General features: G+C 36.0%; 1 protein-coding gene across 2 annotated transcripts in view; it reads right to left on the bottom strand.

Moving 5' to 3' along the window:
* The window catches only part of SEMA3C (semaphorin 3C), a 169,478-nt gene that overhangs the window by 39,880 nt on the left and 108,160 nt on the right, over window positions 1-21,438 (bottom strand). For both annotated transcript variants that reach the window (XM_053609705.1, XM_053609706.1), the window contains 3 exons: window positions 18,252-18,321; window positions 16,071-16,215; window positions 7,668-7,890 (listed from right to left, as the gene is read on the bottom strand). In XM_053609705.1, coding sequence (XP_053465680.1) covers window positions 7,668-7,890; window positions 16,071-16,215; window positions 18,252-18,321 — 438 coding nt within the window. The remainder of the gene's footprint in view (window positions 1-7,667; window positions 7,891-16,070; window positions 16,216-18,251; window positions 18,322-21,438) is intronic.

Raw genomic sequence — 21,438 nt, 5'->3', positions numbered from 1 at the left:
GGGCCATTGTTACGCTTACCGCATTATTAGTGGAAGAGAAAAATATTAATTAAGGTATAACAGATACGATTTTAATACCACAGACTTCCTCAGAAACTGGCTTCATATCTTTTTGCTCTAATTTACATTACACATTCTATAATACACTACATTTCACATTTTCTAATAAAATATTTCCTTCCATTTTCTGGAATTTGAACTTTTCCAAGTTCAATACATAATTTTAAAAAGCCGGATTTCCACAAAAACCGCCACGGCAACTGGCAGCTATCGACCTTCTATGGGTAGTCCCACAGAGAAGACCTGGCCGGTCTGTCTATGCCTTTCCAAGGGACAAAGGCTGCCAAGTTTGCTTCAGGGAAACTTGGCAGCACATCAAGAAATAAAACTTAGTGTGGCTATTATTCTTGACACACAGATAATAGACTCCATAATTTAATGTCTTTAGGCTAGAAAATTTTCTTACATTCCTATGAGTAGAGAGTGAAATAGTAGAGTCAAGCCCAGGGATGAGGGTTGAGGATAGGTGTTTTCTAGTCATCTAGGGAAATAGCAGTCATTACATAGTAAATGAGCCCGTGGAACAGAACCCATTATCACCATCTCCCCTCCTGCTGAGAGGCACTATGTCCTTGCATTGATATTTTAAAACCCTGTAAATATTTCAGTCAACTATGCAGAATCTACTCAAGGTAAGTAAACAGAAGTATGAGTTTTAGGTGTGTTTTGGTGAGTGTGTAAGGCATTCTGAGTACAAAAATATGGATAAGCCCCGATTAAAAACAAATTTCAAATGGGTAAAAATTTAGTGACATGTCATACATCAAAAATCAAGGTAGGCTGGCACCTGTGGCTCAGTGGGTGGGGCGCTGGCCTCATATATTGAGGGTGGGGGGGTTCAAGCCCAGCCCCGGCCAAACTGCAATAACTACAAAAAATAGCCGGGCATTGTGGCGGGCGCCTGTTGTCCCAGCTATTCGGAAGTCTGAGGCAAGAGAATCACCTAAGCCCAAGAATTGGAGGTTGCTGTGAGCTGTGTGATGCCATGGCACTCTACCGAGGGTGATAAAATAAGACTGTCTCTTAAAAAAAAAAAAAAAAAATCGAAGTAAAGTTTTGCCCCATTTTTACATCTTCTTCTCTCTCCTCAAATACTTACCTGTATACTTTGGAGTATAATTAACCTACATAAAAATATATTGGATTCATAGCATAAATTCTAGCACAGTTAATTCACACACAAAAATTCAGTCTATTCCAAAGTGAAGTTTATCCAAGTCTTCTCTGTCACCTTGTAGGAAGCATTTGTTCACACATAAGACTTGGTGACAACATGTGGCTGTGTTAGGTTAAAGTGAATGATGATATCACTCAAACAAAGCAATGCCAAGGCTAATACACATCTCAACACATCAGCGATATCATCTTGACATTTGTGGATGAAACATTGAAGTCATAGTAAAATCAGAAAATATAAAAAAGTTAACTTCAGTAAAGCAAAAATATATAAAATAATTATGGCAAATGAGGCAGAAATGTGAAGAGGATAAATACTCAGAATGTGAAATCAGATAGCATGAGATTATATCCTAGTTATATCCTACATGAACTACCATCTACTTGGCCTTAACTTATCTGAGATTCTGCCTGGACACAATACAATGAAGGATAATAAATGCAACTCCTTTACTCATTCATCTACACGTCTACAAAGGGGCTACCCCGAGTGATGCTCTAGGGAGTGAGGACGCAGCAATGAGTACATCAAACCAGTATCCCTGCCTTCCATGGAAGTTACATTCTTCCAATTCCTCAGTTTTACAAGGATATTTACAAGGGTTAAGTGAGATAATTCACTTAACATAGCTGGCAAAAGGTAAGCCCTGTAGATAAATTTAATTAGCATCATTATGAAATTAATAATACTTTTCAGAAACTTGAAAAAAGTATATTTATTTGCATATGTAGGTAAATAAATGAATATTTTAAGCAGACTAGCAACAATTATATCTATCTATCTATCTATCTATCTATCTATATATATATATTTATGGCTCAAATGATCCATATATTCATTTATGTACTTTTATCTACATATATACACACATGCATGAACTTTATTTTTTAGAATTATTGTATAAGATGTTACACTGTCTATAAAAGAACAGATCTCTGCTACTCTTCCCTAAGATTAAGTAGGCGCAACACCTTGGACTTATCGTCCTTCTCTCATAGATTCAGCCATCATTCGACTCTGTTCCATTAGTCTTCCCTGCTGTGAAAATCCCTGCAGAATCCATTGTAAACACTGAGACGTTTCCATATTCTGCTTTGGAAAGAAGTGATCCATAATGTTATTAAAAACCAGTGACTTACAAGGGGATTTGTGCCTTACTCCAAAGCAAAGGGGACGTCTAGACATCATCCTGAGAGTGACATTTACGCACAGCTTCCAACTGACAGTCGTCTTCTCTAAACTCAAATGCACTACTATAGCTATCCAATTTGACACGGAGTATTTTAGGAAGTTCTTTTAAAATCTAAAATCCTGGCTCTGCAGTTGATTAAGTGTACCATTCCAAGAGATGCAACTGCCAGGACTGGTTAGCTGCTATGAGGGCAGTTAGCCTCTTACTGCTGCAAGGCAAGCGTTTTAAGGTTTTAGTCACATCTGTGGCACACACTTGAAAACTCCACTCTTTCAAAGGACTGACTGGAGCCAACATTCCAACTCAGTACTCACCCAGCTAAACGGAAGCTAATAAGAAGCATGAAACAGTATATACGATACACTGCCGCAGAACACCACATGTATTGACCCGACATTAAAAAAATCATAATAACATTAAATCATCCTAAACTTCTAACACCCATTCATAAGCATACTCTCCCTCTTTCATCAAAAACCACATGTCATTCTGATTCGTTATAGTGCTAAATACATAAATTTGACAGAACATATCTGAACCTGACCCAGACATTTAAATATTTTCATAACTCCAGAAGCAAAAGGAAAACACACAAAAATCTTTTGACTGTGTAATACAGTCTGCTCTGAACAAATGGCCTACATGTAAGCAGTAGGTGGCAAAGTTAAAATAGAAATGTTAATCCTATGAGAGCCCTGCCTGCTGTTTTATAGGCCTTCCTAAAGATTAAAAAAAAAAAAGGGTATCGTGAACATAAAAATACCCACAGCCCTCATAATACAGAATAAAACAGAGCATTGATTTTAAAATACATTTTTTCAACCCGTGATTTTTTTTTTTTTTTTTAGCAGGAATGAGTGGGAAAATAAAGAAGCTTAGTTTCTAGTTTTAGTAAGTTTTAATAAAATACCAAGTTCTTTTTTTTTTTTTACTCAAGATAGAAGCAATATTGATTTGGGACATTATGAATTCCTATATTGTACCCACATATTAGAAAATAGCTTCTTTATGAAGTCTTCATTTTTCTAAAATTTTGCAATAGTTAACCAAAACAGAAGACAGCAAACTTTCTGTAAAAGGCCAAAAAATGTATATATTTCATGCTTTGCTGGCTTAAAAGTCTCTGTGGCTCTTATTCACCTTTGCTGTTAAAGTACAAAAGCAGCAAGGGAGAGAAGGGAAAGGAGCGGGCGTGGCTGCATTCCAAGACAGCTTCCTTTATGAACGCTGAAACACAAAACTGTTATAATTTTCGTTGCTTACGAAGTACTCCTTTTTCTAATCATTTAAAAATCTAAAATAACATTCTTAGCTTATTTACCACACAGGCATGCAATAAGCTAGATTTGGTTATAATTTGCCAAACTTTATATAATGCAACTGCGAGAAATAAAAGGTGAGGGGACAAAATTCACATTTCTCTGCCTGCCTTCCTTGCTCCCTCCAACCTTCCCTGCCTCCTTTTCTTTCCCTTGTTCTTAGTCAGTTTGCCATCAAGCAGCACACAAAAAATAATCTGAGGCAGTCCAATGTGAAGGTCACATTATCACCATCTGAAATTTAGCCAGAGTCGTGCACCACCATGGTAATGGGCTAACTGTAAGAGGGACTAGGCCTGAAGTTCACACAACAACTAGATTCTGTGAACAACAAAACCATTGATAATATTCAAAGTGAATATGAGACATAATCTTCTAATTGCATTCCAGTGAATTGTCACATAAGCTTTCCCTCTTGGCCTCTTCTTTGGCAATTAATGTTTTAATTGAGTTCCCCTAAATTTTCCAAGAAGTACAGAAGATTTGAAAGATTTCCTCTTTATGGCAACAACTGGAACATCATTGTTTATAAGAACTAAAGCGTTCTCTGGCACTGCTGTATTTGGCAATACTCAACAAATGTTATATCCTTCCCAAGATATTTAAATACACAAAGCTGAGGAATCCTGAGACCATAACCTATAGTTCTTAGTAACTGACCAGTGAAAGCTCGGCTCTGTCCAAGTGTGGGAGAGGATGCCAGACTATGCTGCAATTAGAAAATTCTCAATCTCAGACCAGCGCAAGCAGAACAGAGAGCTCTCTTTGGAAGAAATGTCACCAGCAATCTAAGAACTACTTGCACAGCAAACATAGTTGGTGTTAGAGCTTCAGACAAATGGAAATCATTGTTTTTAAATTATAGTGCAATGCCAATGTGGGTAGGTTTCAATGGTTAAGTGAGTTACCATTGCTTCAGAAAGATGCTGTTGGCAGGGGCATTGTCACAGCATGCACTTTCCTATTAGGATATACTCCTCAAGAGATGCATGTGGCTTTGCAAGCAATGCTTAGTGAAGCTTCCCACTACAATTAAAGACATATGCCTAAATACTATTTTTGAAAATGACACAAGTGTTTAAATACCCATATAAAAAGTCTATGTAAAAATGCCAGAAACTTCTGTGGTAAGACCAGCCAAAGCATTTGTATAAAAGCATGCTTCTTACGGTCTTCTATCTGAAAAAAATGCTGCTGAACAATCCAAAAAGGCTTAAAAATTCCATCCATGAAGTCTACCAATTTTATGTCAATTTTCATGAAGGAAAACATGATTGTGGCATCAAAATTCACTTTTAAGACAGATTTAAAAAGAAAATAGAGAAAACTACTATCATTTCTGGGTCACACGAGACATTAGAGAGAGGTGTGACTCCAAATTCCACTTAGCTTCAGTCAAAGAAAAAAAAAATTCTTTTCAAACACAAACTCCATGTTGGATGATTTGAGTTGAGGCTAAGAGAAACTCTCTATAGTCATTTACCTGGATATTATATCTTTAGAGAACACAGCTTATGTATAAAGATTAGCTTTCAGAATCATTCATTAATTCATTTCATTGTCGACTAACAATGATCACAGTTACGATTTTCGATTTATTTAAAAAATATTTATTAAGCCCAAATACTCATTTAGTTATGATTTTCAATTTATATGAATAAATATTCATTGAGCTTATTGGGTACTGTGATATCCCTAGAGAGAGACAGACCCTTGAAAGAAATGTGCAGTAATGAATACAAATATGGGAGATAGAATTAAGTGCTGGTTAGACAGTTTTCGAAGAGGATAAACTCAGTTTGAAGTTGGATGTTCGCAATGTTAATGGCTTATACAATGTGTGTTCCCCAACAGTAAGTGGTAAATGCAAATATAAGCATAAGAAATGGCAAGTTCTCATGACACACATTTGTGATTTGTTTTCAAGAAATAGACAATAGAGGCAAATGAACAACTGAGATGGCCACATGCATATACACATGAGGACCATGGACAGAACCTCGGGGGATACTCAAACTCATGGGCAGAAGGAAGTCAGCTGAGGAAGAGGGAACTGCCAAGAAAAGAGGGGAAGTATGACACACAGGCTTATGCAATAGGCAGGGGGTGATTCTACACTGCCAAACGGTGCAAGGAAGAGAAAGGGAGATTTCAGTGGTTAAAAGACGGTCTTTCTTACCATAAGAACAAGAAAGACCTTGCAAAATCAGAGAAGAGGTGGCTGCTGGTGAAGACATAGCCCAGCATAAGGTTTCCAAACTCGGTGTTCATTATAGGATGAAAAGGAACAGTAGAGTGAATAAGAATGTAATTGACAATGAAGGTCCTAGAGATGGCAGGATGAGATATAAATTAAGACCAGAGTGAGGAATGGTTAGTCTGGGCAGGGAGAATTGTTTCTGTGATGCGGACAAGCAATGAATGGACAAGTGAAAACTCGGCTACGTCCAAGTGTGGGAGAGGATGCCGAACTTCGCGGGAGGTGAAAAGATTCTGTATCTCAGACCAGTACAAGCTGGAATTATAGGAAAATGAAACTTTCAGATCTGAGGTTTCAAGTTTAAGAATTAAAAAAAAAAAAGATAAAATAAGAACGTTATGGGCAGCGCCTGTGGCTCAGTGAGCAGGGCGTCGGCCCCATATACCGAGGGTGGCGGGTTCAAACCCAGCCCCGGCCAAACTGCAACAAAAAAATAGCCGGGCGTTGTGGCGGGCGCCTGTAGTCCCAGCTACTCGGGAGGCTGAGGCAAGAGAATCGCCTAAGCCCAGGAGTTGGAGGTTGCTGTGAGCTGGGTGATGCCACGGCACTCTACCGAGGGCAATAAAATGAAACTCTGTCTCTACAAAAAAAAAAATAATAATAATAAATAAATAGAAAAAAAATAAGAACGTTATGAGAAAAGCACGCTTTGGAAATTTTATTTAGCCAAGAAAAAGTATCCATATATTAAATTGATTGAAGTCTGAGTATAATGCATTCCCGAACACAAGTTATGTATTCCAACACTGCCATATTTTATAATGACTTTTATAGGCATTTTAAATATCTATTTCCTAATGTAGTAGAGAAATCACCTAATTTCATGGAGGAGTCCTAATATTGCAAGGCATTACCATAAAGAGTGTACGTGACGAGATTTTGTCACTGCCTATGAAGTAATCAGGGATCTTTGAAAAATATTTTTAATTACAGCCTGTCTGGTAAGCCAGGGTTTCTTTTTCATGAGTAGTGGTTCTCAGTCTTTAGTGTGTATCAGAATTACCTAAGGGGGGTTTTCAACATAGATGACCTGGGTCGCAGCCCTAGAATTCTGGGGTGGGGCCAGAGAATCTGTATTTCTAACATGTTCCCAGTGATACTGATTTTGCTGGTCACTTTGAGAACTACTGCTCTAGAACATACATGGCTTGTCATTTCAAATTGTGTAGGTCTACAAAGAAGAAGGTAAATTGACCAATTAGAGTTTGTGGATGTATTAGGACAGCATTATTAATATCTTCAAAAAAAGCCTACCTGTATGTGAGTTAACTTCACTTCCAAGTGGTGTACAAAGCATGCTCTATGTCATTATTGTTATCCATCGAAAAAATGACTCCATGTATTCATTAAGACGTTCCTGAGTTTGCTCCAGTTGAGAGTAATGCCAATACTTAAAATTTTTCCCATCCTTTAATTCAACTTATTATTCTTGTTTCATTATTATAGATGCTATCTATATGTGTGTATACACACACACACACATCTACAGACACACACGTGCATGCACACAACAATTCCATATGGCTAGAAAGTAGTTTAATTTATTAGAACCATTATAGATGCAGAACCTGAGGCATGGAGAGATAAATACTTCACTAAGTTACAGACAGAAATAAACACTGAAGCCTCCCCTTTTGCAGCTTGAACTCAAGTACTCACCTGTTCCGAGAAACAGGACATGGTACCTGCCATCAGCAGCATTCACTCGGTCCACAGCTATCTTGGTATACTTGTAGTCAGTGCCGACACGCACAATCAAAGGCCTTCGGTGGACTGGGTAGACGGAATTGTACATGAGAGGATGGTTCCTAATAAAAGTGACCACATCATCTGGGAACTCCTTGGTGGTTCGCATATTGGGTGTAAATGCTCCTCCTGGACACTAAAAAAGTATATTGAAAAGAACCAAGTTAATAAAACAATTACTCTGTTTTGGTAATAATCAAAAGGCCTCCGCTTTTCACAACAATAAGAAGTGTCAGTTGGTTTAGGGTATTTGCTACCCACTAAGGAGAAAATAAACAGCATGATACATGTATATATGTATACATACATGTAAGCTACTACTTACACTTCTAGAGAATTACTACTCATAGAAAATCCACATGCAGTGTGTATCACGTGATGATATGCTTTTTGCTCTGTTTCGTTTTTATTTTATAATTTGATGATTTGAATGAGACTAAGCCCACTTCTCTTATTTGTTCTCCCAAAGAGGAGCTGATGCCATTTTGTATATGGTACTACATATAACTTTGCACATTTCTCCATCAATTTTCTATTTTTTATTTTGTGCCAGATACTATATTGCTAGAAAAAAAAAAACAAAACTTGTGGGCAAAATCTAACGTGACTAACGTCTTAAAATAAATTAGATTATCAACATCAAATTTAACCAGAGCTCTAAAGTATAGGAGCTTTACTCCAGCTGATCAGGCTTCTCCGAAGAGGGATCTCAGAAGTTGGGGCTTAGATCAGATGTGGTAAATTAGATCTGATAATTCGCCTTTATAAAGGACTCCAGTGATGGCCATTACCCTTGGAATAAAATCCCAACAGCTTAGAATGGCCTGGGTGCTCCTGCATAACCTGGCCTGAGGCTGCCACTCTCCCTGTAGTCCTCGCTGCTCCTGACCCTCAAGTGTGCTCCCCTCCATCCAGGCTCCCGGCACTTGCTGATGCTCCAACAGCAGACCTGCAATCTTGCTCAGTTCTCACTTCAAAAGTTACTTTATTGAAGGTGGTGTCACACACAAAACATAGCTTCCCGTCTCCAGCTCTGACTGTGATCTCCTTATTCTGCTACTTTTCTTCACAGCCCTTCTCTACCTGACAGTACAGTATATATCAGTTGCTTATAACATTATCATCTGTTTTTCCCTTTCGAATGTTAATTTGTGTGTTGATTGGGTCTATTTTCTTCCTTGATTTGCCATCAGACCTATAACAAAGCTGGTAATAGAAGATATTGGATACAGAGTAGTGAATGAATAATTATTTGATGTAGCTGGCCCACAATTTTGGTGCCAGGGCTATATGAAATAAGCGGCAAAAAGAAAACACTAATGAGATCTGAGGAAAGGACAGCTGGACCACTTCAGTAGCTCTGGAAAAGGAACCCAACAAGGGCTTCTGAGGAAAAGCTTCCGTTTACAGGGCTCCTGAGGCCAAACTTCGAGGTAGGCTGTTACACTCTTTCACTACTACGATGTGAATGTTCTTACATGAGCACAACTGTCGGGTGTCATATTTTAACACATACACATCATTGGCCTAACCCTATTACATACCCACCAATATCTCTGCTTCCAGAAACAAAAACATTATACTCTCTTTTTCTGGAAACACACAGCATGGCTGTTCCAGTTTTCACTGATCCTCTCTAGAGCAATAGGAGGTAGAAGGCAAGTAACAAAGCAAGCTACCTAAGCGCTAGCAACAGGCACAGTGTCAGTCCTGACAGCAGGATGGATCAAGGACGAAGTGAGAAGTCATCCCTTCCTCAAACACGCCCAAGGAATTATTAATAAGATGACACTTATTTCTAGCAAACTGCTCCCAGTGCTGCCAGATTTCAACAGAAGATAGAAATGTGGACTTTTGTGCGAGTGAAATCTGCCAAATTTTTAATATTCACTCAATTAAAAAATACTTTGGGGACCAAGCAAAATATGACAACCTCTGGGCAAAATTCTGCCCAACCACCTAACAGTCCTGGTGCCTCTGGAGAAGTGTTGCCAGGCAGATCGCTGGGTGCAAACACGTCCCAGCAGATGACAAACATGGTCTCACTCATTTGGATTACATCCTTATGAGTGTAATTTTTCACCTCACTTTGACCAGTTAACATAACTCGAACTTCTTACAGGACTGGCAAATACAGTTCTCTTTTTATAGAAAGGCACAAGGAGCAATTAAATGACTTCACAGAGGAGAGAAAATGAGAAAAGTAATAAAACGAAGCCTGTCATTCTTTATTCCATTAACTAGACTTTCTTTCATCTGGGGTTCATATGGTTTTCTTTTCATAAGAGGCACTATATTTAAATATACATGTTTATAAACTGCCCACAATGAAGGCCAAAATGAGGACAACGGATTTAATCTGAGGTTGTTCCCAGATGATGGACATGCTCTGCCCTTCCACGTAGTACAGAATTGTGGGTGTTCTCTACCCTCACTCTTCACACACAGTGGAAAAGGGGAAATATGTTGCTCAAGGAACGAAAACATGGAAAGAACAATGCACAGTGGATTTAAACAGTTCCAGACCTTCACAGAACGCCACTAATTACAGCTTGCTAAGCTGATTTATCTCCCGAAGTATTTGTGAGCATTCCCATTTGTAAGTTCTGGAAAAATCCAAAGTTAGCATATATTACCAGGAAATTCATGTAATTTTCAGCTAGTAAAAGGTTGGTGAGTGATAAGCTTTTTAAATTATCAGTGCCTAATTTCTAACTTTTACTTAAAGGTAACTGAAATTATGATAAAAATTGTGTTAAGGTTGCTAAAACTATAAGTTATTACATAAGCAACTCAGATAAAATCACTTACATGCTTCCAAACATCTTCCATTTGAGACTTTTGTTTTATATTCACGATGAATTTCTCACTTAGACACAAGCATCTCCCAAGATAAGTTTATTTTCCAAATTTACCAAAGAATTACTTTTGATAATAATTAATTTTTCTATTGATTTATGGCATCAACTTTGCAGATAAGAAATATAATGAGTGACGATAAGGGTGGCAACAAAAAAAATTGATTGCTATTTGTAGATTCTATCTGTGCTAGTGAGTTTGCTCAGTGTACCGTTGTCAAGTACTAACAACATGTGATTAGCTTTTCCCTCACCTTGTAATGTAATAAATCACATGTATTGAAACCTCAAGATAATACAACATATACCTGCTATCATAAAATAAAGGCTCTGTCCAATAATGAGGCTGGTGTCTCATTCTTTAGAAGGTTAATTTTAGCATGTAAACAGTCATTAAATAATTTCAGTTAAATTTCTCCTTTAAGTGTTTATTTTTCTTCAGTTCTGCTAGCTGCCTATTAATCCAGCAGTGATAAGCACTCCTTTTTTGAGTAAAGACATTTTAAGTGTTTTGATTACTAAAGTGTTAGGTGAATGCTAGGAACAGTAAGAATGCCATGCTAGGAAGTCTTTACACCCATCTTTGTAGTTTTCAGCATTAGTTTATTTGGACATATTTTTATTCAAGAAGCACTTTGATGTGCCCAGTGTCAGACATAAGAACACAGAAGCTGCTGTTGTCCTCTAGACTTACATATTCTAGTAAGAAAGAGAAACATATTCAAAGCAAAATAACAATTAAGACATGTAGTAATAATTTGAGATACATATCAGACAAATAATAGAGCTTAGCCCAAGATTGATTACTACACATACTTAAGAACCAGTATGTTTTTACATGAACTTAGAATAGTAAAGAACTTAAGATTGTCAGGGTCAGTGAAGACCTCTAGAGATGAGGAAATAAAATTTTGCGGTTAGGGAACTGTAGTTCTGGGACATTGCTAGATCATAGAGCCTAAAGTGAAGGGAGAAGTAGGATGTGAGGCCAAAGACAGAAGGAAAGAAATGCAGAACTAGTTAGAGAGACTGGCCTGGTCAAGGGGATCTTGACCTAACACTTGAGAGATGAGTGGTGTATAGAGAAACGGAAGAGCACAGCAGCAATGCAGAACTGGGGTGGTTTCTCTCATCAGTCTATGAAACTTGTACATGGAAAGAAACTGATTTGATGTTTAAGATCTTGGTAACCAAGGCCCTCTGTTTGAAGCACAAAGAATTATATGGCTAAAGACTTGTACTTCAATACCAGCTGTTCCTTATATGTGCTCTGTCTCTAAAGATCCTCCCCTCCTGGTCGTGCTAGTCCATGGAGTGCCTCCAGGACTCGCTTATTAATTTCTATCTGTGCCTTGCAGAGTGCGCTGTAACCTTCGTCTGCAGTCACCTTCCTTCCGTGCCCAGTCTGTCCACATCCGATCTCCATTCAGCTCAATCTCACATTTTTTATATACCTTCCCACATCAGGCCGTCTCACTAAAATCTCTCTCCTCTAGACTGCAATAATATTTATATTTCATTTTATTCGCATGTTTTGTATAATGATGTGCGATAACATGCAATTAACTTTTTATGTCTATGTGCCTAGTACATTCAATTTTCTTGTAAACGTTCCTAACTCAATGTTTTTCAAACATCTAAGGAAAATAGAAATAACATAAGCACAACCAGGAGATATATATATAAGCAACACAAAGTGCTAGCAATAAACTTCTATTTTCCTTGCCACCCCTGACTGTGTGAACCATGATTTTCCTGTGTTCCTTTGCTTGCTGGGACCAGACCTGGTCAAAGCAGGATGATTGAAGCAGATGGTTTTGTTACACTTAGATGTTAAAATAGATATTAAAATTGAACATTTTTATTAGGTTCTGCTTTAACGGGATATACAGTATTTACAAACACAATCTCCTGCAGAAGCTTTATACCCGTTGCAATAGAATAATGTAGTATGTTAGCTCAGCCATAGAGAGTCTGCAGTCTTTGGCTGCCCTTTGCAGCATACCAAAGGTGTCTTGTTTCTTCCATAAACTTGAATTTCTTATGGAAAAATATTATGACACAATTGGCAGGCTTTTTCCTACTGACACGGGCTTGCTGGTTGGGCTGTTTGCTAACAGCTATCAGCCCTCCTTGAAAAGAAGCACTTACAGGGAACATTAGAATAAGGATATAAAGTTTCTACCAGTGTCATTTTTCAGCAACAGTCATTTATGTAAATTTATGAGGTTGACCCAGCAACCATACCACTGGATGGGGAAATAAAGTTGCTCGTTTATTGAGAGGACTTAGGAAACAACATTCTAACCCTAGAAAAAAGAGAATGCTTTGGGTCGCTTGGCTGCGGGTCTTCTGGCTACAAGAGTGGGATAGAAAATGCTGGAAGTCCCAGGAAGAGACAGACACTGGTCACTCTGAGTCAGAGCTGACTTGAGAGTTTTCTTCCGTACAGGGTGGAGGAGCAGATCTTCAGGGAAGTGTGCTTTTCCAAGAGGAGCTTCAGAGGTTGCTTCTCCACCCAGCCTCTATTACTCCCTAAGGATCGCTCATCTGACTTTTTTTTTTATTTAAAGATGCCGTGCTGGTCTCAACACCAGATGTTCAGAAACCACATTATAGAAACATGCCTCAAACACTGACTACTCCCTTATTTCACGGAGTCTGATCCAGATGTGTGTCACTAATCCCTGGCTTTGTAACAAGAAAAAAAAATGCTTATTCTTGAGAGCTAAAAAACAGTAAAAGTGGGACCGTAAATAAACTTTTTGAATTTAGAATTACTTTATTTTGTGTTACTAGAAAGGTTTACCTATTCCCACATCTTGCAAAGAAAATTTGCTCCTTGATGTGTGTGGTTTCCTCACTGTGATTCTCAGACTCCCACACACTTGTTAAGGTGCTCTTGATGTTGCCATGTGGGTGAAGAGCCTGATGAGCAGTGAGGCCAAAGGTCATTCTTTTTCAGGGAAAAATATCCAATTTGTAGCATTTGCCAGTTCCACGGGGTAAATAATCTCAACTGGCAGATTTCAAGATAACCCTGTGATAATCTTTTTTTTTTTTTGTCAATCAAATCGTAAAGTTTTTTTTAGGTTCCAATGGTCAATTACTGAATATTTCTTCAGAATGGGTTAATGTCATTATTTCTTTTTTTTTTTTTTTATTAAATCATAACTGTATACATTGATATGATCATGGGGTATCATACACTCGCTTCATAAACCATTTGACACATTTTTATCTCAGTGGTTAACATAGCCTTTCCGGTGTTATCTCAGTTACTGTGCCAAAACATTTACATTCTACCTTTACCAAGTTTCGCAAATACCCCTGTAATATGCACCACTTAATTGAGAAGTGTGCAGAATCTGCTCTTGTGAGCTGAGGACAAGTTGGTGTCAGAATCCACTGCAGGAATCCCTGACTCAACCAGGATGCCTTTCTTTACCTGCTTAACTACTTTATCTGAGGGATTTCTCTTTTCAGGCGTGGGGAGAATAAAATGGTGTTGGGTTGGTTTGTAAGTCAATTGCTCCCCTGCTAGTACCACACATACATTGTTCAAAAGAATCATCAATAAAAGCATAGGTGATTATAACTGCCTCTCAATTTTCCATATTCAGATGAATTTATAACTAGGTCAACATCAAAACCCAGTCATTTAAAAAAATACGATTTATATTTGAATATATGATCAATGAGTCATTGTGAAACACATGAAATACAGTGAATGGAAGAAGAAGAGCCTCTGACTTTCAAATGAAATTCAAAAATTGCTCACCCCACCTGCTGTTTGCTTTTCTCTTATGTAATCCCTGCCTCTTATCTAATACTCCCCAACCTGAGGTATCTTATGATACCTGACTCCACTGGTTCTTTTCTAGGTGTTACACAAACAAGTAACTGTGATGTTCATCTTCTGAGATGTGAACATCAAAGAAGATAAGTTAAAAGGATATTATGAATCTATGTCCGGAGTTTGTTATCAATCATGATTAATTACAAGTTTTTAAAAAATTAATTTTTTTCTGAACTAGTAATTCTCATAATTTTCAGGGGCTAAAGATCAACTGTTGTATACAAAATACATAGAAATGTTGAATCTTTCAGCTTTTTAGCCAAGAAACCAAACTCAAGCCCTTTTAATTTTGAATAAGTATATCGTTTTTTAAAGGGTTATCGAACTACTCTTCTTATTTTTTAAGGCTTGACAGCAATGTAATTTAACGTGATAAAAAAATCATAGTGCAAATAAACTCTAATAACACAAAAATAAAAAGAATCAACAATTAGTAAAAATGTATATAAGTAAAAAGAAAAAAGAATACTTTGTGTGCACAAGTGTTAGTTGCTGTCTTTTACTTATAAAATTGTATCTTCACCCATTTTATAATGATAACTCCATTTTATGATGCTCTGAGTTATAAGAAACTTTCTTTTTGTTGTCAATTGTGTAACATCTGCTTTAAATCAGCATACTTGATGACATTTGATACAGAGAGAAACAAAACAACATTCTAGAAGGCAGCATTATTGTAGGTCGAATGGAAACCAAGTAGTAGGATTGTTATCATTTAAGTCCTAGGAAAACTCTGATTCTCTATCTTCAAATGGAAAAGTTAGTTTTCAATGCATCTAAATGAGATTTTTGTTAACTATGGTACTTAGAAGAAATACAGAGAGCATTCTAGAGTATCCAGAGGGTGCTAAAAAATGTACACACATTTTAAGGAAAAAAACTGTATTAAAATCGTAATACTCAATCTATACCAAGAAAGTTTGTTACCTGCATGTGTGTATTGTATCTTGCATCTCATGTAAATGCAGAAGTCAAATGTGACTTGAGTATTATGATTTTAATACAGATTTTTTTCCTTTCTTAAAATGTGTATATATATTTTTGGTATCTGCCCCTTATACTTGAATTAGTAAAATCCTAAATCTAGGAACTTATGAGCTGAACAATTACAATGAGCCTACCAGTAGGTCCATGGTTCTGTTTAACAATTGCCAATATAATAATATAACGATAATTATAATTAATCATAATGTAATTAATAATGTAATTTGACTCATTTCTTCATATATCAATAATATAATTTGACTCATTTCTTGTCAAATTATTGTTACTTATTTTTATTTTTTGTAGAAACAGAGTCTCACTTTATCACCCTTGGTAGAGTGCCGCTGCATCACACAGCTCAGAGCAACTTCCAACTCCTGGGCTTAGGCAATTCTCTTGCCGCAGCCTCCCTAATAGCTGGGACTACAGATGCCCGCCACAAGGCCTGGCTATTTCTTTGGTGTAGTTTAGCCAGAGCCGGGTTTGAACCCACCACCCTCGGTATATGGGGCCGGCACCCTACCCACTGAGCCACAGGCGTCGCCCCAAAATTATTATTATTTTTTTTTTTTTCCAGAAGGGCATGATAACAAAAAATCTTCCCTGGATACTTACAGTTCCAGGACGAGGATAGGGAATTCTACCCTGATAAGAAATCAGCTGATGATTGGGGCCTTCTTTGTGAGCAAAAGGCCCATTAAACACAGTCTGTATGTCAGAGAGGTGATACACACACACAGCCGATCCTTTAAAAACTGAGCTGAAAAAGAAAATAAAAAAGAGTCTATTTTTAATTTTTAAAATTTAATCACAATTCTAAAAATAGGTTATAAAAAAAGTTGGTGTAATTAATTGTGGAAAAGTTAAATGTTATGGTACACATGTGTAAAGTTGAAAAAGTTCTGCTGCTGTAAAACAAGACTTTGATACGTAACGTCTTAAAACATTCATTTCATCTATGGAGGCAATAGACAATAAAAAAGTATAGAAAAGTTCTTTCCAATGTTTTCAAAAAATAGGATGTCAAAAAAGTTAGAAAATACACAAAAAGGTGTATTTTATTAACATATGCATGTGCATTTGAATTTTAAATCACTATTAATTCAACCTATTATAAGTTAACCCAGAGCAATAACGCCCATTAATACTAGAACACCATATCTTTTTGCAGTATAATTGTTTTAATGTGATAATGTTCTCCTATGGAGGAGGAGAAGAAGAAGTAATATTTGAAGAAGTCTAAGTGGTCATTGTTTATATTAACCTCATGTTGATACCTAATGGAAAAGATAATGCATTTCCATGGAAATAAACAAAATGCATTTTTAATCATGAGCAATAAGTCTGAAATAATTTTGAATTTTTTAATATTAAAGTTACTGGTGTTGGGAAAAAGAGAAACAGAAATAATTTTACTGAAATCAATATTTTCTTAAGAACTTGTTTTTTTTTTTTCCTCAATTCTTTGAGTTAAATCAAGACCACTTCTTTATTACAACAGGAGCAAAATACCTCCTTAAAGACATGTTTTTAGATATCTTGTAAGGCAAACGTAAACATTACTTAAAATCGATATCTCTGTAATTTTCTTTTCCTTTGAATACCTCATTGAAGTTTATAATTATCGCATGCTTTTCCCAGGTAGAATAGAACGCTAAAACTTTTAATTTTTAAAAATTTTTTTAAGAATGCTAAAACGTTTAGATTTTTGCTTTGTAATTGTTTAAAAGGACCTATTACATTCTGCACTGACCAAGTCATAGCAGGAATATTATACTGTATTCTAAGTACCATTCCTTTTTTAAATTTTTTTTTAACTATTAAATCATAGCTGTGTACATTAATGCGATCATAGGGCACCATACACTGGTTTTATAAACAGTTTGACACATTTTCATCACACTGATTAACATAGCCTTCCTGGCATTTTCTTAGTTATTGTGTTAAGACATTTATACTCTACACTTACTAAATTTCACATGTACCCTTGTAAGATGCACCACAGGTGTAATCCCACCAATCACCCTCCCTCTGCCATTTCTAATAAAAGTTAATAAACGTAAACATGTACAGGAAGGGGTGAGAAAACTATGAATTATCTTGAAACATACGAATTAAGTTGGGGCATCCCGGATAAACTAAAAAACTTTAAACCTATTTTCAAGTATATGAAATACTGACACCTAGAACATGAAAACTGTTGTAGGTATTTCAGTGTTTTGTTCAGTTTCTAAAGGGCCATGACTTTAGATTGCTCCAAAAGTAAAAAAGAAAAGAAAATTGATTGAAGGGCCTAATTTTTCCAGCTTTACTAAGGTATAACTGGTATACAAAACACTGTATATAATTAATTAATGTATACAATATGGTGAGTTTGGACATATGTATACACTTTGGTTACTACCATTACAATCGAGATAATAAACGTATCTATCGCCTCCCAAAACAGCAACAACAACAAAATGCTCCAAGTTTTATTTGCTAATGAATGCTCAAATTGTTTTCTTAAACCATAATATTTAATATACATTATTCCTGCATTACGATTTATATTTTTGTTTCTTTGAGAAAAATAGCATGAAATGATTATCAATAATTCTCTAGACAAAACTATTTAGAAAGCATTAGATGAATTCAAATATATTTGGTAACAGGAAAAAGTAAATAAAAGGAGAGGGCTACATTCCGAAATACTATGTACAATTAAAAGTTGAAGAGAAAAGGCTTTTATAATAATTATTATCTCTCAGTAAAACTTACTGTGCCACTCATAAAATACAATGGTTTAATAATTACCTTGATGTTGTAAAAATGCCATACACTAGTGTTGTTCTTGGATTATCAGTTTCCAGAAGAAACACATCCTCTATAAAAAGAAAGGTCATTTTTTCAACTTTTTAAATATTAATTGTATATTTTTAAAAAATTTATACCAAGTATACAATTTCAACTATGAAAAACACTCTTCAGAAAAACATTATTGTAACATTGTAATTTGGAAACAACTAAATGATAGAAATATGGTGAAGTAAATTAAATAAAATATTACACAGACTCTAATGAAATTTATGAAGACTTTATATGCCTAGGGAAAGCATGCTAATAAAATAATGTTCTGTAGAAGAAACACAATGGCACATTACACAGGCTGGAACTAAGTAACTCTTAAAACTATGCATCGGGATATAAGAAAGACATTACCGAGTGTGTGTATCCCAGGGTAGCAAAGCCATAGAAATTTTCTAGTTGCTTCTATGCTTCTGTATTTTTACAATATCCTTTATTGATGATATATATTACTTTTTAATTAAAAAATATTACAAATCTTAACTTCTTTTTGACCTGGTGTTAGATGTTGGACCATGAAAAAAAAAACTTTCCCAGTGACTTTTAAAATATAAAATAAGTATTTTTTTAGCTCATGGTCAAAATGGCTAGTGTTAGTTTTATTTAATGAATAGTGTCTCTAACAAGATATTTAAGTATACTAAGGCAAAGACAAAAGTAAAATGCAGTAATAAATAACAAAAATGGAAGTAGATTTCTGATAGTAAATCTCAACTATTATAATAATCAATTGCTGTGTTTATAAAAAGATCTGGATTTGGTGATAATCTTGAAAATATTATTCTTGCTAAGAAAAAGAAACATGCATTTATTTTAAATTAAAAATCTGTTTAAATGGTCTCTTAAGCAATAATTTAATAACCACCACTCTTTCTATATGTGAATAAAGGCCGACAATATCTAGCTCTCCACAAAGAACAAGAAAAACAGACACATAAACAAACTTGCAAATAATATGGGAGGATATAATGAGTGACTAGGTCAGGCTATGCCACAAAATGATACTTTGAAATTTTTTCTAGAAAAGTTTGTATAGAAAGTTGGGTTTCCATGATCAACATAATAGCTTTTGAGGAGAATGGATGTCTATTTCAGGTAGCTGTTAAAATCAATATTTTTTTTCTTATCATAAAACAATTTTATTGTTTACCTCGTTACCTATCTCAAAATCTGAGAATTATCATTATTTTCTATTTTAATATATTAAGCAAAGAAAAATACTTTATAGATGGCACTTAGTAAATATGTGTAAACCAGATTATTCTGATTAAAGGGAACTATTTTTTTTTATTTTATCCTTTTTTATTGTTAAATCATAGCTGTGTACATTAGTGCAAACAAGTGGTACAATGTGCTGGTTTCATATACAATCTGAAATAGTCTCATCAAACTGTTCAATGTAGCCTTCATGGCATTTTCTTAATTATTGTATGTAGACATTTGTATTCTGCCTTTAGTAAGTTTTGCCTGTATCCATTCTAAGATGCACCGTAGGTGTGGCCCCACCCATTACCCTTCCTCCACCCTAACCTCCCCTCTCCCTTCCTCTTCCTTGCCCCTTTCCTCATAGTCTTGTGCTATAGTTGGGTTATAGCCTTCATGTGAAAGCTATAATTTAGCTTCATAGTAGGGCTGAGGTATTGGATACTTTTTCTTCCATTCCTGAGATACTTTGCTAAGAAGAATATGTTCCAGCTCCATTCATGTAAACATGAAAGAGGTAAAGTCCCCATCTTTCTTTAAGGCTGCATAATATTCCATGGTATACATGTACCACAACGTGCAAGTCCATTCGTGGGTCTATGGGCACTTGGGTTTCTTCCAAGACTTAGAGATTATGAATTGGGCTGCAATAAACATTCTGGTACAGATGTCTTTGTTATATTGTGACTTTTGGTCTTCTGGGTATAAACCTAGTAAAGGAGTTATAGGATCGAATGGCAGGTCTATTTTTAGGTCTCTAAGTATTCTCCAAACATCCTTCCAGAAGGAACGTATTAATGTGCATTCCTACCAGCAGTGTAGAAGTGTGCCCTTTAGTCCACATCCACACCAACATCTCTGGTTTTCGGATTGTGTTACGGGGGCTACTCTTACTGGGGTTAGGTGATATCTCAAAGTAGTTTTGATTTGCATTTCTCTGATGATTAAGGATGATGAGCTTTTTTTCATGTGTTTGTAGATCGTGTGTCTGTCTTCTTTAGAGAAGTTTCTCTTTAAGTTCCTTGCCCACCCTGAGATGGGGTCACGTGTTCTTTTCTTGCTAATACGTTTGAGTTCTCTGTGGATTCTGGTCATTAGAACTTTATCAGAGGTATAACCTGCAAATTTTTTCTCCCATTCTGAGGGCTGTCTGATTGTTTTACTTACTATGTTCTTGGCTGTGCAGAAGCTTTTTAGTTTGATCAGGTCCCAGTAGTGTATTTTTGATACTGCTTCAATTGGGAGTATTGAATTGGGGAGTCCTGGGGCGTCCTCCTCATAAAATATTCACCCAGGCCAATTCCTTCAAGAGTTTTCCCTGCACTTTCTTCAAATATTTTTATAGTTTCATGTCTTGAGTTTAAATCTTTTATCCAGTGAGAGTCTATCTTAGTTAATGGTGAAAGGTGTGGGTCCAGTTTCAATCTTCTACAGGTTGCCAGCCAGTTCACCCAGCACCATTTGTTAAATAGGGAATCTTTTCCACACTGAATGTTTTTAATTGGCTTTTCAAAGATCAAATAACAGTAAGTAGCTGGATTCATCTCTTGGTTCTCTATTCTGTTCCAGACATCTACTTATCTGTTTTTGGGCCAATACCATGCTGTTTTGATCACTATTGATTTATAGTACAGTCTCAGGTCTGGTAGCGTGATTCCCTCCTGCTGTGTTTTTATTGTTGAGTAATGTTTTGGCTATTCCAGGTTGTTTCTGATTCCATATAAAACAAAGTATTATTTTTACAAGATGTTTAAAATATGACAATGGAGCTTTTATAGGAATTGCATTAAAATTATATATTGCTTTGGGTAGTATAGATATTTTAACAATGTTGATTCTTCCCAGCCATGAGCATCGTATGCTTTTCCATTTGTTAACATCTTCAGCTATTTCTTTTCTTAAAGTTTCATAGTTCTCTTTGTAGAGATCTTTC

This window comes from Nycticebus coucang, chromosome 11 (assembly GCF_027406575.1).
Source record: "Nycticebus coucang isolate mNycCou1 chromosome 11, mNycCou1.pri, whole genome shotgun sequence".
NCBI classification, from domain to species: domain Eukaryota; kingdom Metazoa; phylum Chordata; class Mammalia; order Primates; family Lorisidae; genus Nycticebus; species Nycticebus coucang.
Note: the sequence above shows the minus strand (reverse complement) of the source record. Positions and strands in the feature narration are given on the sequence as shown.